General features: G+C 40.1%; 2 protein-coding genes across 3 annotated transcripts in view; both read left to right on the forward strand.

Annotated features, from left to right (window-relative positions):
• myo5c (myosin VC) overlaps positions 1-4,890 on the forward strand; it is a 29,036-nt gene extending 24,146 nt beyond the window's left edge. Inside the window, exons 34-41 of the mRNA XM_053642425.1 lie at positions 13-111; positions 1,007-1,161; positions 1,773-1,862; positions 1,937-2,087; positions 2,287-2,590; positions 2,931-3,105; positions 3,193-3,273; positions 3,438-4,890. Of these exons, the coding sequence (XP_053498400.1) occupies positions 13-111; positions 1,007-1,161; positions 1,773-1,862; positions 1,937-2,087; positions 2,287-2,590; positions 2,931-3,105; positions 3,193-3,273; positions 3,438-3,590 (1,208 nt within the window). The 3' untranslated portion in view covers positions 3,591-4,890. The remainder of the gene's footprint in view (positions 1-12; positions 112-1,006; positions 1,162-1,772; positions 1,863-1,936; positions 2,088-2,286; positions 2,591-2,930; positions 3,106-3,192; positions 3,274-3,437) is intronic.
• Positions 4,891-4,911: 21 nt separating this feature from the next.
• Positions 4,912-11,625, forward strand: gnb5a (guanine nucleotide binding protein (G protein), beta 5a). Of its 2 annotated transcripts, XM_053642430.1 has the most exons (11): positions 4,912-5,129; positions 7,824-7,960; positions 8,244-8,285; positions 8,462-8,538; positions 8,698-8,830; positions 9,051-9,194; positions 9,343-9,434; positions 9,608-9,656; positions 10,194-10,290; positions 10,585-10,751; positions 10,948-11,625. In XM_053642430.1, the coding sequence occupies exons 1-11, from the start codon at positions 5,018-5,020 to the stop codon at positions 10,957-10,959; spliced, it is 1,062 nt and encodes a 353-aa protein (XP_053498405.1). In that variant the 5' UTR covers positions 4,912-5,017; the 3' UTR covers positions 10,960-11,625. The 2 variants fall into 2 exon arrangements, with proteins under 2 accessions (XP_053498405.1, XP_053498404.1); XM_053642429.1 differs by having other exon boundaries at positions 10,585-10,974.
• Positions 11,626-14,691: the final 3,066 nt, after the last annotated feature.

Genomic DNA, 14,691 nt, shown 5'->3' on the forward strand with positions numbered 1-14,691 from the left:
TTTTGTCAACAGCCAGTGAGAAAGCCGGACCAGCTGTTCCGAAAGAATACCTTGGCATGCTGGAGTATAAGAAAGACGATGAAGGCAGGCTTGTGCGGACATTAATACTTGGTAACTTCCACTTCTGCACGTTGTGTCTATATATAGGTCAAATGTACCTACTCATCATCATACATGTTATATTAGATTGATTCGATTGACAGCACGTATTAGCTGGTTATAAAGGAGGTCCGAGCAGTTGAATATGTGAGATTTCAAAGCAACATACATCAAATAAGAGTTCTGAATCATGGATGCCTGAACCTCCGGTACATCAGTCACGATAACCGGAAAATGATTAAATGTTTTCAGGGGAACAGTATCAAAAGTCGCAGTAGTGTCCAAGACGGACAAACAGAATCAGCAGAAGAGGAACGGTGGTTCCCGACAGTGATAGATGATCGTCGCTAAATTCCCCAAATTACAGCCATAAAAATAACCACGGATTTGAACGAGGATTTCTGTTACCCATCTCGACGTCACGAGCTTCTCAAAGCTGGAATGCATGGCAAGGCTGGCATTTGGAAACCATTTGTATCAGTGGCACAAAAAGTAGTACAAAACCTAGACCCCTGAGCAATGGAAAAATGTAATATAGTCTGCGTCAGCTTTCACCATATTTCCTACATCTGGTAGGATTTATGTTTGGAGAAAGCCGAAGGGAAGCCTCGACCCATAATGTCTGCTGCGAACTGTTAAGTACAGTGCGGGATGAAAAGAAAATCTTCTTGAAGAATGGTCCACAAATTATTCAGGACTTGTATGGCAGAATTCCAAGAATGATTAAAGCCATTTTTGGAGGCATACAGTTTCCCTATTCCTTATTATTTCCTTAGTACTGATCTAATGTTACAAGTTTTCATTACTGTGTCCTGCCCCTTTATATAGCGCTGTAGATAAAAAACAGAAAATGAAGAAACAATGATGATCCTTTGTGGTTTGAAGACCGAATATGTGTGGTCTGCAGAGCTCAAGCCGAGGGGAGTGGTGGTGAATATGATCCCTGGGTTGGCGGCCCATCTGCTCTTTATGTGCATTCGACATGCTGACTATCTCAATGATGGAGAAAAGCTCAAGTCCCTCATGCGTGCCATCATCACAGGAATCAAACAGGTGACCACGGTAAGACCTCCTGATCGCTCTTTAGCGTATACAGTGCCCTCCAGAAGTACTTTAAACATCAGTGTATTAAAAAACAGTCAGTACCCCTGCAATTAATATTTTATGACGCATGCGCTAACAGTAGAGTCTCTTCCTGTAAGGTCTAACAAGGTTGGAGACATTTTTACAGGAATTATTATTATTATCCCCTCCTCCATACAAAACATTTCAAACCTCCTTTGTATTCTTAGGTTTGTGTAGATTCATTCAGACCACAGGTTTACATTAGGGATTAAAAAACTGAGCCTTTTACCTTTTTCTTTTGCAGGTCTTCATTGTGTTCTTTGCTTCCTTGATTTGGTAACGGATTTTCCATGTGTGCAACCTCATATTTATACCCAGGGAAACGACAAATAGTTAGAAGCAATAATCGAGTTCCATTGAGAATTCCGTTAGCATAAAGATAAATAGATCGTTTCTTTGAGTTATACGATCGTTTGTGATCTCTCGTACAGTATGAAGCGTGCCAATAATTCTGGAGGACAGAACTATGTTACCCTGTAAAATGTAATGAAACCAGGAGAAGTAGTAACGGACGTGATGATGATATCGGATTGTCCTCCTGTTTCCAGAACCATCAGGAAAACTTTGAGGTTTTGTCTTTCTGGCTCTCCAACACATACTACCTGCTCAACTGCCTCAAACAGTACAGTGGAGAAGAAGTGAGTGTAATTGTTATTGTAAGTCCGCTTAGAAACATGGTTCGAAAGCTAAAACCGTATTCTCTTATCGATAGGAGTTTATGAAGCACAATACACCTCGGCAGAATAAGAACTGCCTGCAGAACTTTGACCTTTCAGATCACAGACAGGTCTTGAGCGATCTTGCCATTCAAATCCATCACCAGTTTATCAATGTGATGGAGGATGCCCTATTCCCTATGATTGGTATGTTACTGGTTGTTTCTTTCTTTTTCTTTTTCTTTTCGTTTTGTTTAAAAGTTAACATTTGTGGAGGTGCTGTTTTATCTTTTTCAGCAACATAAATGCAGGTCCTCTGCCAAATCTGGTATTAATCGAAGCATAAACGGTACTGTCCAATTATGCATTCTTTTGTGTGATGCGGTGCCTGTCTTTCTCACTCCAGTCCATGGGATGCTGGAGCACGAGAGTCTGCAGGGCATCTCAAGTATGAAACCTACAGGTTTCCGTAAACGCTCCAACAGCATGCTGGGAGACGGGCTCAGAGAGGGCGAGGGCCAGAGCTACAGCATCTCCTCCATCCTGCAGCTGCTGAGCGACTTCCACAGCTGCATGTCACAGCAGGGCATGGATCAGCAGCTGCAGGGACAAGCCTTCCGCCAGCTCTTCTACCTGATTGGAGCCACCTCGCTCAACAGCATCCTCCTCCGCAAGGATCTCTGCTCCTGCCGCAAGGGCATGCAGATCAGGTGAGTGGGATCAGGAAGGAGATAATAACTGCGTAGGGCTACAGTCAAAAATATTAATAATCGGACGTTTGGCATGTGTGTTGCAGTGAGGTATTTAAAACTATAACGTGTGAAACACTGAGCAGACAAACTTTAAAAGGAGATTATTAGTTTTCAAAATGATTTTATTTCACTATAATCCTGTACCAGTTCTTGGGCAATAAACCTTTTTACCCAGTACTATGTGCCTCTTTGGGATAGTGTTCAGATGTCATATTGACATAAACTGCATTTATCAGGGAAAAACTATTTTATAAAAGCCAAGTAAAGACTAATATATATTTAAGCCAACCCCTAACAGGTGTAATATCAGTTACTTGGAAGAGTGGCTGAGGGATAAAGGTCTTCAGGCCTACAATGTTATGGAGACTCTGGGGCCGCTGTCCCAGGCTGCCTGGCTCCTACAGGTGAACAAAACCACTGACGATGATGCAGCTGAGATCCAGCAAAGATGCCACGAGCTCTCACCGGTTCAGGTGCAACAGCAATCCTCACAATCCTCCATTCTCATGGCTACTGATTTGCTGCTTATGCTTCCTCAACTTTCCTTCCTGCCTTTTCAGATCGTGAAGATCCTCAACTCGTACACTCCCATCGACGACTTTGAAAAGCGAGTTGCGCCGTCTTTTGTGCGGAAAGTTCAGGCAAGTTCTCTTCTGATTGATCATGTGACCACGTTTTCCAGTCATTGTTGATAGTTTAGTATTATTTTTCATTTATTTCATATTAAGTAGAATTGGTGTAATCAGTACTGATTGTGACTAGGCTGTTTGGTCCATTTTCCGGTTGGGCTTCTGTTTTGTAACAGGCGCTGCTACAGGAACGTGAGGGCTCGAATCAGTTGATGATGGACGGACAGTATCGCTTCCAGGTTACTTTCCCGTTCTGTCACACCACACAAGCTCTGGAGCTCCTGCAGGTGCCCAACAGCCTCCACCTGAGCTTTGTCACCCGCATATGAGCCCTGACCCGGACCTCGGACTGACTCTTCAGCATTGACCTTCCTTCCATCAACATGCTTTTTATGAACTAATCACTATTTTTAATTCACACATGAAATTGTTGGTTATTTGTCTGTCACATTATTTTAGACTCGGTGCCATATGACATAAAATGTTACATGTGATTTTTTTTTTTTTTTTGCTGACTCTTTGAAGTATGTTTGTGTTTTATATCTATGTAATTGTATTTCTCTGGACCATTTCCAGCAGATTGCTCATAAATGAACAAAATGTACACTGTGTTGGCAAAAGTTTGTGGACACCTATCCATCACACCTATATGTGCTTTGTTGAACATTCCATTCCAGATTAATTCCCCCTTTTACTCTTATAATAACCTCTATTCTTCTGGGAAGGCTTTCCACTAGATTTTGGAGCGTCACTGTGGAGATTTGTATTCATTCTTTGGGTTTTTTTTTTTGTTTGTTTTTTTTTGTGGTTGTTGCGGCCAAAAGTGCATGTGACTTTTTTTTTTCAAAAAATTTGCACGGAATTGTTCCGCACGCTCTTTCACGGTGATGTTTGTCGGTAAACGAGACCTTTTAGCTGTACCCGCGTTCGACTCGCGTGAATCGAACGCGACGCGCCCGAACCTGTGGAAAATCTGAGCTCATTTTGAAAAATTGCGAGCTCCTCTGAATATTGCTCGATTTTGTGTTCGCTTTCTGTGATCGCAAAATCCCGGAGAGACTGATTAGTGAGTTCAAGTCACACCCGTTCTTCCATTCCGTCCTTGGCAAACCGTGTCTTCACGAAGCGCGCTTTGTGCACGGGTGCATTGTCATGCGGGAACAGGTTTGCTCCTCTCACAAATTGCAATGCTACAGTGTCCACATACTTTTGACTATGCCGTGTATTATTATTATATGATGTATTATTATGCATTCACTTGAACCATTTCGAACCACATGCACGTGTTAGACACTGAGTGTATTACATTATTTATAAACCAATTTTTGGCTAATAAAATAATTTGCACAGTGTATGGAATAAACTGCTTGAATCCTTTCCCTACCTGTCACCATGGCAACGCATAAATATTCATCACGTCTCAGTAAATAATCTGAGAATCTGTGTGAAAGGCGTTGTTGCGACAGTTATAATCTAAAGCAATACAGGTGAATAATGGCTTGTGAGCATCTTTGAGTGCTCTGAGTAGTTTATTGATTTCATTCTGGGCGTTAAAAGGCGAGCGCGTGCGCCTCACAGGAGACTGGAAACTGGGCATCCTTCCCGTGACGTCACATCAGCTGCATCCGCGCTCGAGCATCCATCCCGTCCATAAGGCTCCCTCGATCCTGTTCGGAAACTAATACTAAATAATAGGCGAATACTACGAATAACGCGCTTTGCTCGGGTAAGCATCTCATACAGGCGGTGAAAAAAGATGGCTGCCCAGGAAGTGCAGCCGAGTGAGACCATAGCGAAGCTGAAATCCGAGTCAGAGACGCTGAAGACGAAGCTGGAGGACGAGCGGGCCAAGCTGCATGATGTAGAGCGTGAGTATAGAGCAGACAAGCGGGCCTGAAAACATCACACAGCTGGAACAGTTCACGCCTTTGTCTGTCTGTCTGTTTGTTTGTTTGTTTGTTTGTTTGTTTTTCTAAAATAAAAAAATTAGTGACAAAGAATGCTTCGATGGAAAGAAAACCGTCCTTTCACAGGCCATAATATAATGAGGCTGTGAGTTATTTATAGCTCCTGTTTTACAGTACAGTGAGCAATGTACACCTAATAACCCCTCTAAGACTGTACATAATGGCAGATGTTATAATACTATATAGCATTGTGTGTGTATGTGTGTGTATATATATATATATATATATATATATATATATATATATATATATATATATATATATATATACACACACACACACACACACACAGTATATATGCGGCTGTAACTGTACTCTCTATAGTCTAGTGTTTAGTACAATATGGAGTATTATAATTAGTAATGAGGGTTGTGCTTGGAAAAACAAAACAAAACAATAGAATCTCTCATAGAATTTGAAATGGTTATAATGGAAACTGTAATGGTCCCTGTGGGTGTCTACTGGTAATTTGTTGCCTTCTATTGGTGGCATGTTATGTCTCGTGGATACCATGAAGAACCAATATGGAACATGTTTGAGCAGCTGATTGCTCAGAAATGAACAAAATGTACATTGTATTGGCAAAAGTTCATGGATTCCGGACCATCGCGTAAATATGTGCTTTGCTGAAGGCACGTGTTCCAGGTTGATTCACTCTTTGCTGTGTTAATGACCTCTACTCTTCTGAGAAGGCTTTTGCAATAGATTTCGGAGTGTGGCTGTGGGGAGTTTAATGATTATAATGGGGATTGGAAAATGTAATGGGGTCTCTGGGTCTCTACTGGTAATTTGTTGCATTACCAAGTGGATACCATTAAGGACCAGTAATGGGAACGGTTTTTATAGTTAGCTGATGGTTTGTAGTGGAAACCATCAGAATTTCTGTGATGGTTTCTGTTGTTTGTTTGTTTGGGGGGTTTTTTCAACAGGGATGTTTTAGGTTTATGAACTGTATGTGTTCATCTTTGACGACATTCCGCCAATAGAGAACCTTTTTTTGTCCCACCATAAATTGTCAAATAATGCGTGCACAGAAATATATATATATATATATGTTTAGTTGTATAAACTGCAATGGCAAACCCTATTACAAAATCCAAATAAAATTACCAAAATAATTTGGTTTTAAATATATACAGTGATATTTGCTTTACAGCATTTTTGCACAGTGCTGTAGATTTTTTTATACCAATAACATTAGTGTACCTCTCAAACAGGCTGATTTGTCTTCACTTAACTTGTTGACAATCATTCTGCATGCCAAATATAATAATACAAACAAAACATAAAGTTTTTTTTTCCCGTAAAGTCAAATTGTGAGGCTGAATGTGTCATTTAAGGGTGAAGACATACTTTTGCATTATTAACTTATTTTAATTAATAATTATTCTACATTTAAGCCAACCCTGTTACTGAAACCTGTTTACTGTGTTAAAGAAAGAGGAAAAAAAAACAATAAGTTGCAAGATAAACAGGATGTTTCATCGTCAAGACCCTTTCTAACAGCATGTCCAAGTGAAAAGTATGTCCTAAGTATACAACTAAGCAACCCTGTAACAAACAACTAAGTAACCCTGTAACATACAACTAAGTAACCCTGTAACAAACAACTAAGTAACCCTGTAACATACAACTAAGTAACCCTGTAACATACAACTAAGCTATCCTGTAACATACAACTAAGTAACCCTGTAACATACAACTAAGTAACCCTGTAACATACAACTAAGCTATCCTGTAACATACAACTAACTAACCCTGTAACAAACAACTAAGTAACCCTCTAACAGACAGTCAAGCAACCCTGTAACATACAACTAAGCTACCCTGTAACATACAACTAAGCTACCCTGTAACATACAACTAACTAACCCTGTAACAAACAACCAAGCAACCCTGTAACAAACAACCAAGCTACCCTGTAACAGACAACCAAGCTACCCTGTAACAGACAACCAAGCTACCCTGTAACAGACAATCAAGCAACCCTGTAACATACAACTAAGCTACCCTGTAACAGACAATCAAGCAACCCTGTAACAGACAATCAAGCAACCCTGTAACATACAACTAAGCTACCCTGTAACATACAACTAAGCAACCCTGTAACATACAACTAAGTAACCCTGTAACATACAACTAACTAACCCTGTAACATACAACTAACTAACCCTGTAACAAACAACCAAGCTACCCTGTAACAAACAACCAAGCTACCCTGTAACAGACAATCAAGCAACCCTGTAACATACAACTAAGCAACCCTGTAACAAACAATTAAGTAACCCTGTAACATACAACTAAGTAACTCTGTAACAAACAACCAAGCAACCCTGTAAAAAACAAGTTGCTTTTGGTACTCTAATGGTGGAATGTTCCACCCATCATCTAAAGCCTTGTAACATTATGGTCACACAGAATATTACTGTACACTCTTTATACATAATATTATTTTCCTAAGCTTAGTCATGAGTGTGCTTAGTGACGTTTGAGTCTGTGTAGAGCCTAATAATATTTAGGCACCAGGTTTTCAAGCTCATTTCTATTAAGAGAAGAGGAAAATATAGGCCATTAAACACCTGCTTCCTTCCCCAGTGCACCAGGTGGCAGAGAAGGTGGAGTCTCTCGGCCAGTTTGTCATGAAGACGAGGAGAACCCTGAAAGGACACGGCAATAAAGTGCTTTGCATGGACTGGTGTAAAGACAAGAGGAGAATTGTGAGCTCGTCCCAGGTACAATAATAAATCCTATTCCAATGCCTTACTCCCCATATGGCATGAATGAATGGCTTCTACACGCTATGTAGTGCATTATAGGGTCCCACAGGAAGCCATTTAGGAGGCTTGCTCCACAGGAAGTGTCATTATCAGCAGGCTAATTGCTGTAGCCTGACTGCAAGTTGAGAGCTGTCGTGATCCTTCAATCACTTCTGCAAACAAGAAGACCTATTACATGACTGTCTTTTGTTAATGCTTTCAGAATATCTCTACTTTATGTACTCTTTTTGTTCCCTAGGATGGAAAGGTGATTGTGTGGGATGCATTTACAACCAACAAGGTATATGAATTACACCAATTGACTCATCAATAATAATAAATCTTTATATATATATATATATATATATATATATAGGTTTTTAAAAATATTAAAAAGCTTATAGTGTAATTTAGGACAGATTATTGTACGGCCCCAGATGTTTAGCTGATTACTTTTTTGGGTTTTCCCCCCCATAGGAGCATGCAGTGACCATGCCATGTACATGGGTGATGGCCTGTGCGTATGCCCCATCTGGATGTGCGGTAGCGTGTGGGTGAGGACCTGATTGTTGTCATTTTAGACGTTACAAAAAGAGATTTATTTTAAAGCGTTAGAGTTCCATCAGGGTCATAATTGTGAAGATAAGTAGCTGAGATATCTCCTTGTTTTAAGTTGTGTAGCCTTCTAAAAGAGAGCTGTTTGTGTTTCGCAGTGGTCTTGACAACAAGTGTTCTGTGTACCCACTCTCCCTGGATAAGAACGAGAATCTGGCAGCGAAGAAGAAGTCCGTGGCAATGCACACCAATTACTTGTCTGCCTGCAGCTTCACCAACTCAGACATGCAGGTCCACAATATTAGTCTTTTTCTTTGTTTTTTGAATTCTAAATGAAAATGGATCTGTAGATCTTATGGTAATGACGCTATACTTATAGCTGGCTGCATCAAATCGGCATCTTAAACATGCCGGATAGGACGCTATGTCGTCTCGTAGGACGTACTGAAATCCGCATTTGTTGTGAGTTGGTTTTCTACATGTAGGTAATAGCGATGGCTCTTTATTTCAGATCCTGACATCGAGTGGTGATGGAACGTGTGCATTGTGGGATGTGGAAAGTGGACAGCTGCTCCAGAGTTTCCACGGTCATGCAGCTGATGTGCTTTGCCTGGACCTCGCTCCATCTGAGACCGGCAACACCTTTGTCTCTGGGGTCAGAAACACATCAGAACTCTTACTGTTTTCTCTCTCTCGCGCTCTCGCTCTCGCTCGGTCTCTCTCAGAAGTACTATTGTGATTGTGCAATGACCCCTTTTTTTTCTTCTTCTTCTTTTTTTTTCATTTTCTTAACAATATCTCAGGGCTGTGATAAGAAGGCAAATGTATGGGACATGCGCTCCGGACAGTGCATCCAGTCATTTGAGACCCACGAGTCAGATATTAACAGTGTGCGGTGAGTTCACCTTCTCACACACCATTTTGAGCTATTCGTTAGGATTAACAGACTGGTCTGATTTTGTTTTTGTTTTTGTTTTTGTTTTTGTAAAGGAAAGTATTCACACTGCTGCTACATTCTGAAAGCAAGCTTTTTTTTTCTTCTTTTTTTTCTTCTTTTTTTTGCTATAGATACTATCCGAGTGGGGACGCATTTGCCTCTGGCTCAGATGATGCGACTGTGAGTTTTCTCCTTTTATTGTTCCCCCATTACAGTCTAACTGCATGAGCATACTCAGAGAGTGGCAAAGAAGACCTCAAAATTAGAACTGCACAGTCAGTACGTTTACACGGACAACAATAATCCGATATGAACCCGATTAAGACGATACTCTGATTAAGAAACTAGCATGTAAACAGCGATTATTGACGACCTTAATCCGATGAAAGTCATACTCGAAGTAAACACGAATGGAATTAAGACGTGTGGAGTATCCCCGTTTTAGTCGCATTATCGACGTGCGTTACAGACATGTACACACCTTAATCACACTATTAACCTCGTGTGGGAGTTTTCACAGAGTTTTCAGTCTTGTTAGACGTTACAGGAAGAAGCTCATTGCTCTTATTATCTCCAGAAAATGCTCCAAATGAATATAAATTGCAGAATAATTGCACGACTTAACAAACAAATGTCTTAATATTCATTAAGGAGGACCAATCATTCTGATTGTTAGGACGCTTTTGCAGCTTTATCAGTCTGATTTGTTTTCATCAGTGCCGTCTGTACGACCTGAGGGCCGATAGAGAAGTGGCCATTTATTCCAAAGAGAGCATCATATTTGGAGCTTCCAGTGTAGACTTCTCTCTCAGTGGTAAGTGTTGCCTTTTACACCCTTGCACTAAACAGCATGTTTACTGGAAGCGTACGCAACCTTTTCTAGAGAAAGAGTATAATATGGAAATGTGATCTAATTTTACATCCGTGACCTCACAAAATTAAGTCAAATGAAAAGCTTTTCATTGATTATTCCAAACAGGTCTCACAGACGTGTAGGATTTTTCTACATATCCCCATTATGTTCGGTGCAGGTGTTGTCATTTGACTCACCCTCGCATTCACACAACCTACAATCTAGCGTTGATGCACTCTACATTGTCTCTTGCAGGCAGACTGCTATTTGGCGGCTACAACGACTACACCATCAACGTGTGGGACGTCCTAAAGGGGACCCGCGTATCCATTTTGTTCGGGCACGAGAACAGAGTCAGTACCCTTCGCGTCTCTCCAGACGGGACAGCGTTCTGCTCGGGGTCCTGGGACCACACTTTACGGGTAAAGATTCTCATTGTGCTAGAATTGGACTGAAATTCAGACCCTTGAGTAAGGTTAAAAGAATACTTAGACCTAAATGTTGTAGCTGCTATTGCTACAACAAACGAGTAACCTTTCTTTATAAAAATTCAATTCTATTTGTAATATATTTGGCAAACTTTCAGGCAGTTTTCACACTTTTCCTTTGCCCTTGCAGGTCTGGGCTTGAACAGCAGCTTGCATTGCCTGCTAGGTTCTCTCCGGCATTGACGTCAACAGCGACATTCACTAGAACAACTATTAACTTAACGTGTTGGGTTCATAAGAAATGCACAGTAGAGTAGAACAGGGTTGAAGAGAGACTGTAGTCTATACAGACAAGAGCACAATCTAATTGTTAATTAGATTTTTTATTTTTTATTTTAAATGTATACAGGACCAAAACTCGTCCGCAATCACTAGCTCTGTCTGGAATCATATACCACGAGCTGTTTATACTTAAACAGTAAATACTTCTCGCTTATACATGAAGTGCATGCAGTTTATAAAGAAGACTATAAATAATGGGGTATCATTCTACTTCACACTCCTTCTCTGGCTACATATGTCACCTGATTCAACTATGAGTGAATAAACAGGCATGTGCTTGTTGGAATAAGTTCATATATAAATAGCAGCGAGCAATTGTGAGGAAGTTTTCATATATTTACAATTTAAAGTGGCAGTTGCCTGTTTTTTTTTGTTGTTGTTGTTGCTTTTTTTCATTTTATTTTAACGAACATGAACATACTATGGACTCAAATCATATATAAAATGGCAAGGTAATACGTGGAAGTATTAGATTTCGTCTACGACTACGCTCTTCTTCCATAGGACACTTCATATCCATCGACTCTATACTAATAACCAGCCCTCTTCTTACAAACTCCTGTGATTGGCCGTTTTCGTTAGGTTTATGTCTAGACCAAAAACAAAGAGATGAATTAATTTAATGAAATCCAGCATAAGTCGTTAAACATATCTAAATTGTAAATGTATCTCTGTCTTGTGATAACGTCTTGGAAACACAGACGGTAAGCTGAACTGCACTTACCGCCGTGTAGCTCGCTGTAGGAGGCGTGTGTGTTCATTTACAATTTTAGATTCTAGTCTAAAATAGCAACGCAGCCTGCTGGAAGAGCAGAGGTTTCTGTGCAGATTGTTCATATAATATGCAAACAATCCCTACTCAGTTATCATGTGCTCTCTGACATATATTGATCTGAAGTAATACTTGCACTATAGGAACAGTTACTACTGTAGCGAAATGTATATATCATATTTGTCCACAATAATAATAGTGTCATCATTAAAGATAAATAAATGGGTTTTACATATCGAGAAATATGTGATGTATATGTTGTTGTTGTTGTTGTTGTTGTTTGCCATGTTTTATTTGTAATATCAGGTAGGGGGAATTCACATGCTGTATATTGGAGCAGTTTGTCTAAGCTTTCTTGCAAAAAAAAAAAACCAAACACACAAAAAACATATTTATGACATTCGCAAGGTTCTGACTATCTACATGTGAAGGGAAATGTTTATATTGTCTTATTGTGAAAATGTATGGATTACCCTTTTGTTAAAATTTGCCGTTTTTAACAACATGTTTGGGAATTTGAGGCACATATCTTATTGGGTGGTTAGCACGTTCGCCTCATACCTCCAGGGTCGGGGGTTCGATTCCTACCGTGGCCCTGTGTGTGCGGAGTTCGCATGTTCTCGCCGTGCTGCGGGGGTTTCCTCCGGGTACTCCGGTTTCCTCCCCCAGTCCAAAGACATGCATGGTAGGTTAATTGGCGTGTCCGTAGTGTATGAATGGGTGTGTGAATGTGTATGTGATTGTGCCCTGCGATGGACTGGCACCCTGTCCAGGGTGTACCCCGCCTTGTGCCCCATGCTCCCTGGGATAGGCTCCAGGTTTCCCCGTGACCCTGAAAAGGATTAAGTGGTATAGAAGATGGATGGATGGATGGATCTTATTAGGTTAGGACTCCGATATTCATCTTCAACACATTCTGATGCTGTATGAAGACAGTAGTGTGTACTACATATTAAGATGTTGGTCTAAGTAGTATGTTTCAGTAGCATAATTCGTTTCAATACAGGATTTTTTTTTTTAAAAAACACACCAACATCAATCTCTACAATTATATCACATTATACACTAAGTAAAAATAGAATAAGCAGGATATCTTGTTCTCCTGCTTTATTAAAACACCATTTAATACACATAAAATCCATCAGTGCAAACATAGTTGTGGGATGTTGCATGTATACATTCATACATCCATTATATCTCTTCACTTTTCCACTCTCCACTCCGCTCAGTGTATTTTGAGACGGAATTACAAACATATGCTATACGGTCAAAAGTTTGTGGACACCTGAATGTCACAATCATAGTGTACTGTGTGTGTTTGTTAAACATCCAGCTCCAGATTTAGTTAACTCTTTGCTGTTATAATAAGCTCCACTCTTCTGGGAAGACTTTCCACTAGATGTTGGGGCGTGACTGTGGGGATTTGTGATCATTCAGCCACAAGAGCATTAGTGAGAACAGGCAGTGATGTCGGGTGAGGAGGTCTGGGGTGCGGTCGGTGTTCCAGTTCATCCCAAAGGTGTTCAGTGGGGTTGAGGTCAGGGCTCTGTGCAGGACACTCGAGTTCTTCCACTCCATCCTCGGCAAACCGTGTCTTCGTAGACCTCGCTTTGTACAGGGGCATCGTCATGCAGGAACAGGTTTGGGCCTCTTGAAGAGACATTGTAATGTTACAGCATACAAAGACATTCTATACAATCGTGTGCTTCCAACTTTGTGGAAACATTTTGGGGAAGGAACACATATGGGTGTGATGGTCAGGTGTCCACAAACTTGTGGAATATATTAGTGATGACAGTTTTACAGCCTTATGAAATAAACTAGCCAAATATTACAGCTTTTTTTTTTTCAACCAAAAGATTTTTATGTTTCAAGTACTTCCTGTTTGATGTTGACCACACCCCCTTTAATCCTACTCCTGAGATACCCGGGATCCTGACCCCTTCTGCTCTCTGGACCTGCCTGATCCATCCTGATGCCCTACTTCTGGTTACACAATTGCACTTTTTAACCAATTATAGAAGGGATTTATTTATTTATTTATAATCGCACTATCCGGTGTCACCCAGATGAGGACGGGTTCCCTTTCGTGTCTGGTTCCTCTCAAGGTTTCCTCCTCATGTCGTCTCAGGGAGTTTTTCCTTGCCACCTTCACCTCTGGCTTGCTCATTAGGGATAAATTTATCCATTTATACATTGAATTTATCTATTTCTGTAAAGCCGCTTTGTGACAATGTCCGTTGTTAAAAACACTATATAAAAGATAAAATTGAATTGAATTGAATTGAATATGATGTCACATGATTTAAGCCATGGCATTTCTATCAAGCAGTTCCATAGGAAAGGGTTTAGTAACTTTGACTTTCACTCATCAGGCTAGAAAATGAATGCTGCTAAGTTTAACCGAATTCTCCTTTACTATCATTATTTACTTTGTTTATTTCAATATGTCGGGATGGTAAATAATGAGCTTCGTGTTGTGATTAATGTTTTAACCCTTATGCATCCTTATGGACATTTTTGTCTTTTTCTTTTCTTTTTTTTTAAAAAAATTATTTTGTCTGTGTTAATGCAAACACCATCAATTTTGTAAAAGGTGTGCATTTTTATTGGAATTTTAATATTTCACCCTCATTTGCTTTCATAAATCTAGCTTAAACTAGGAACACAAAATAGTTACACTCAGGACCTTAAGGACAAAAATGTCCCACTCGAAACACATTCAAACTGCAATATTTAATCCCTGTGACGTTTAAAATCAAAAATCAAAGTCAGTGAAAGTGAGAAAAAAATATTAATATATAATAATTCTATGACAGT

Source organism: Ictalurus furcatus, chromosome 14 (assembly GCF_023375685.1).
Source record: "Ictalurus furcatus strain D&B chromosome 14, Billie_1.0, whole genome shotgun sequence".
NCBI lineage: Eukaryota > Metazoa > Chordata > Actinopteri > Siluriformes > Ictaluridae > Ictalurus > Ictalurus furcatus.

What these genes read in the sequence shown, in the direction of transcription:
- gnb5a (XM_053642429.1), top strand. Translation starts at nt 5,018, where the DNA reads ATGGCTGCCCAGGAAGTGCAGCCGAGTGAGACCATAGCGAAGCTGAAA. An exon ending in ATGCATTTACAACCAACAAG is followed by an intron (nt 8,286 to 8,461) that starts GTATATGAATTA and finishes TCCCCCCCATAG; the next exon opens with GAGCATGCAGTGACCATGCC. An exon ending in GCAACACCTTTGTCTCTGGG is followed by an intron (nt 9,195 to 9,342) that starts GTCAGAAACACA and finishes ACAATATCTCAG; the next exon opens with GGCTGTGATAAGAAGGCAAA.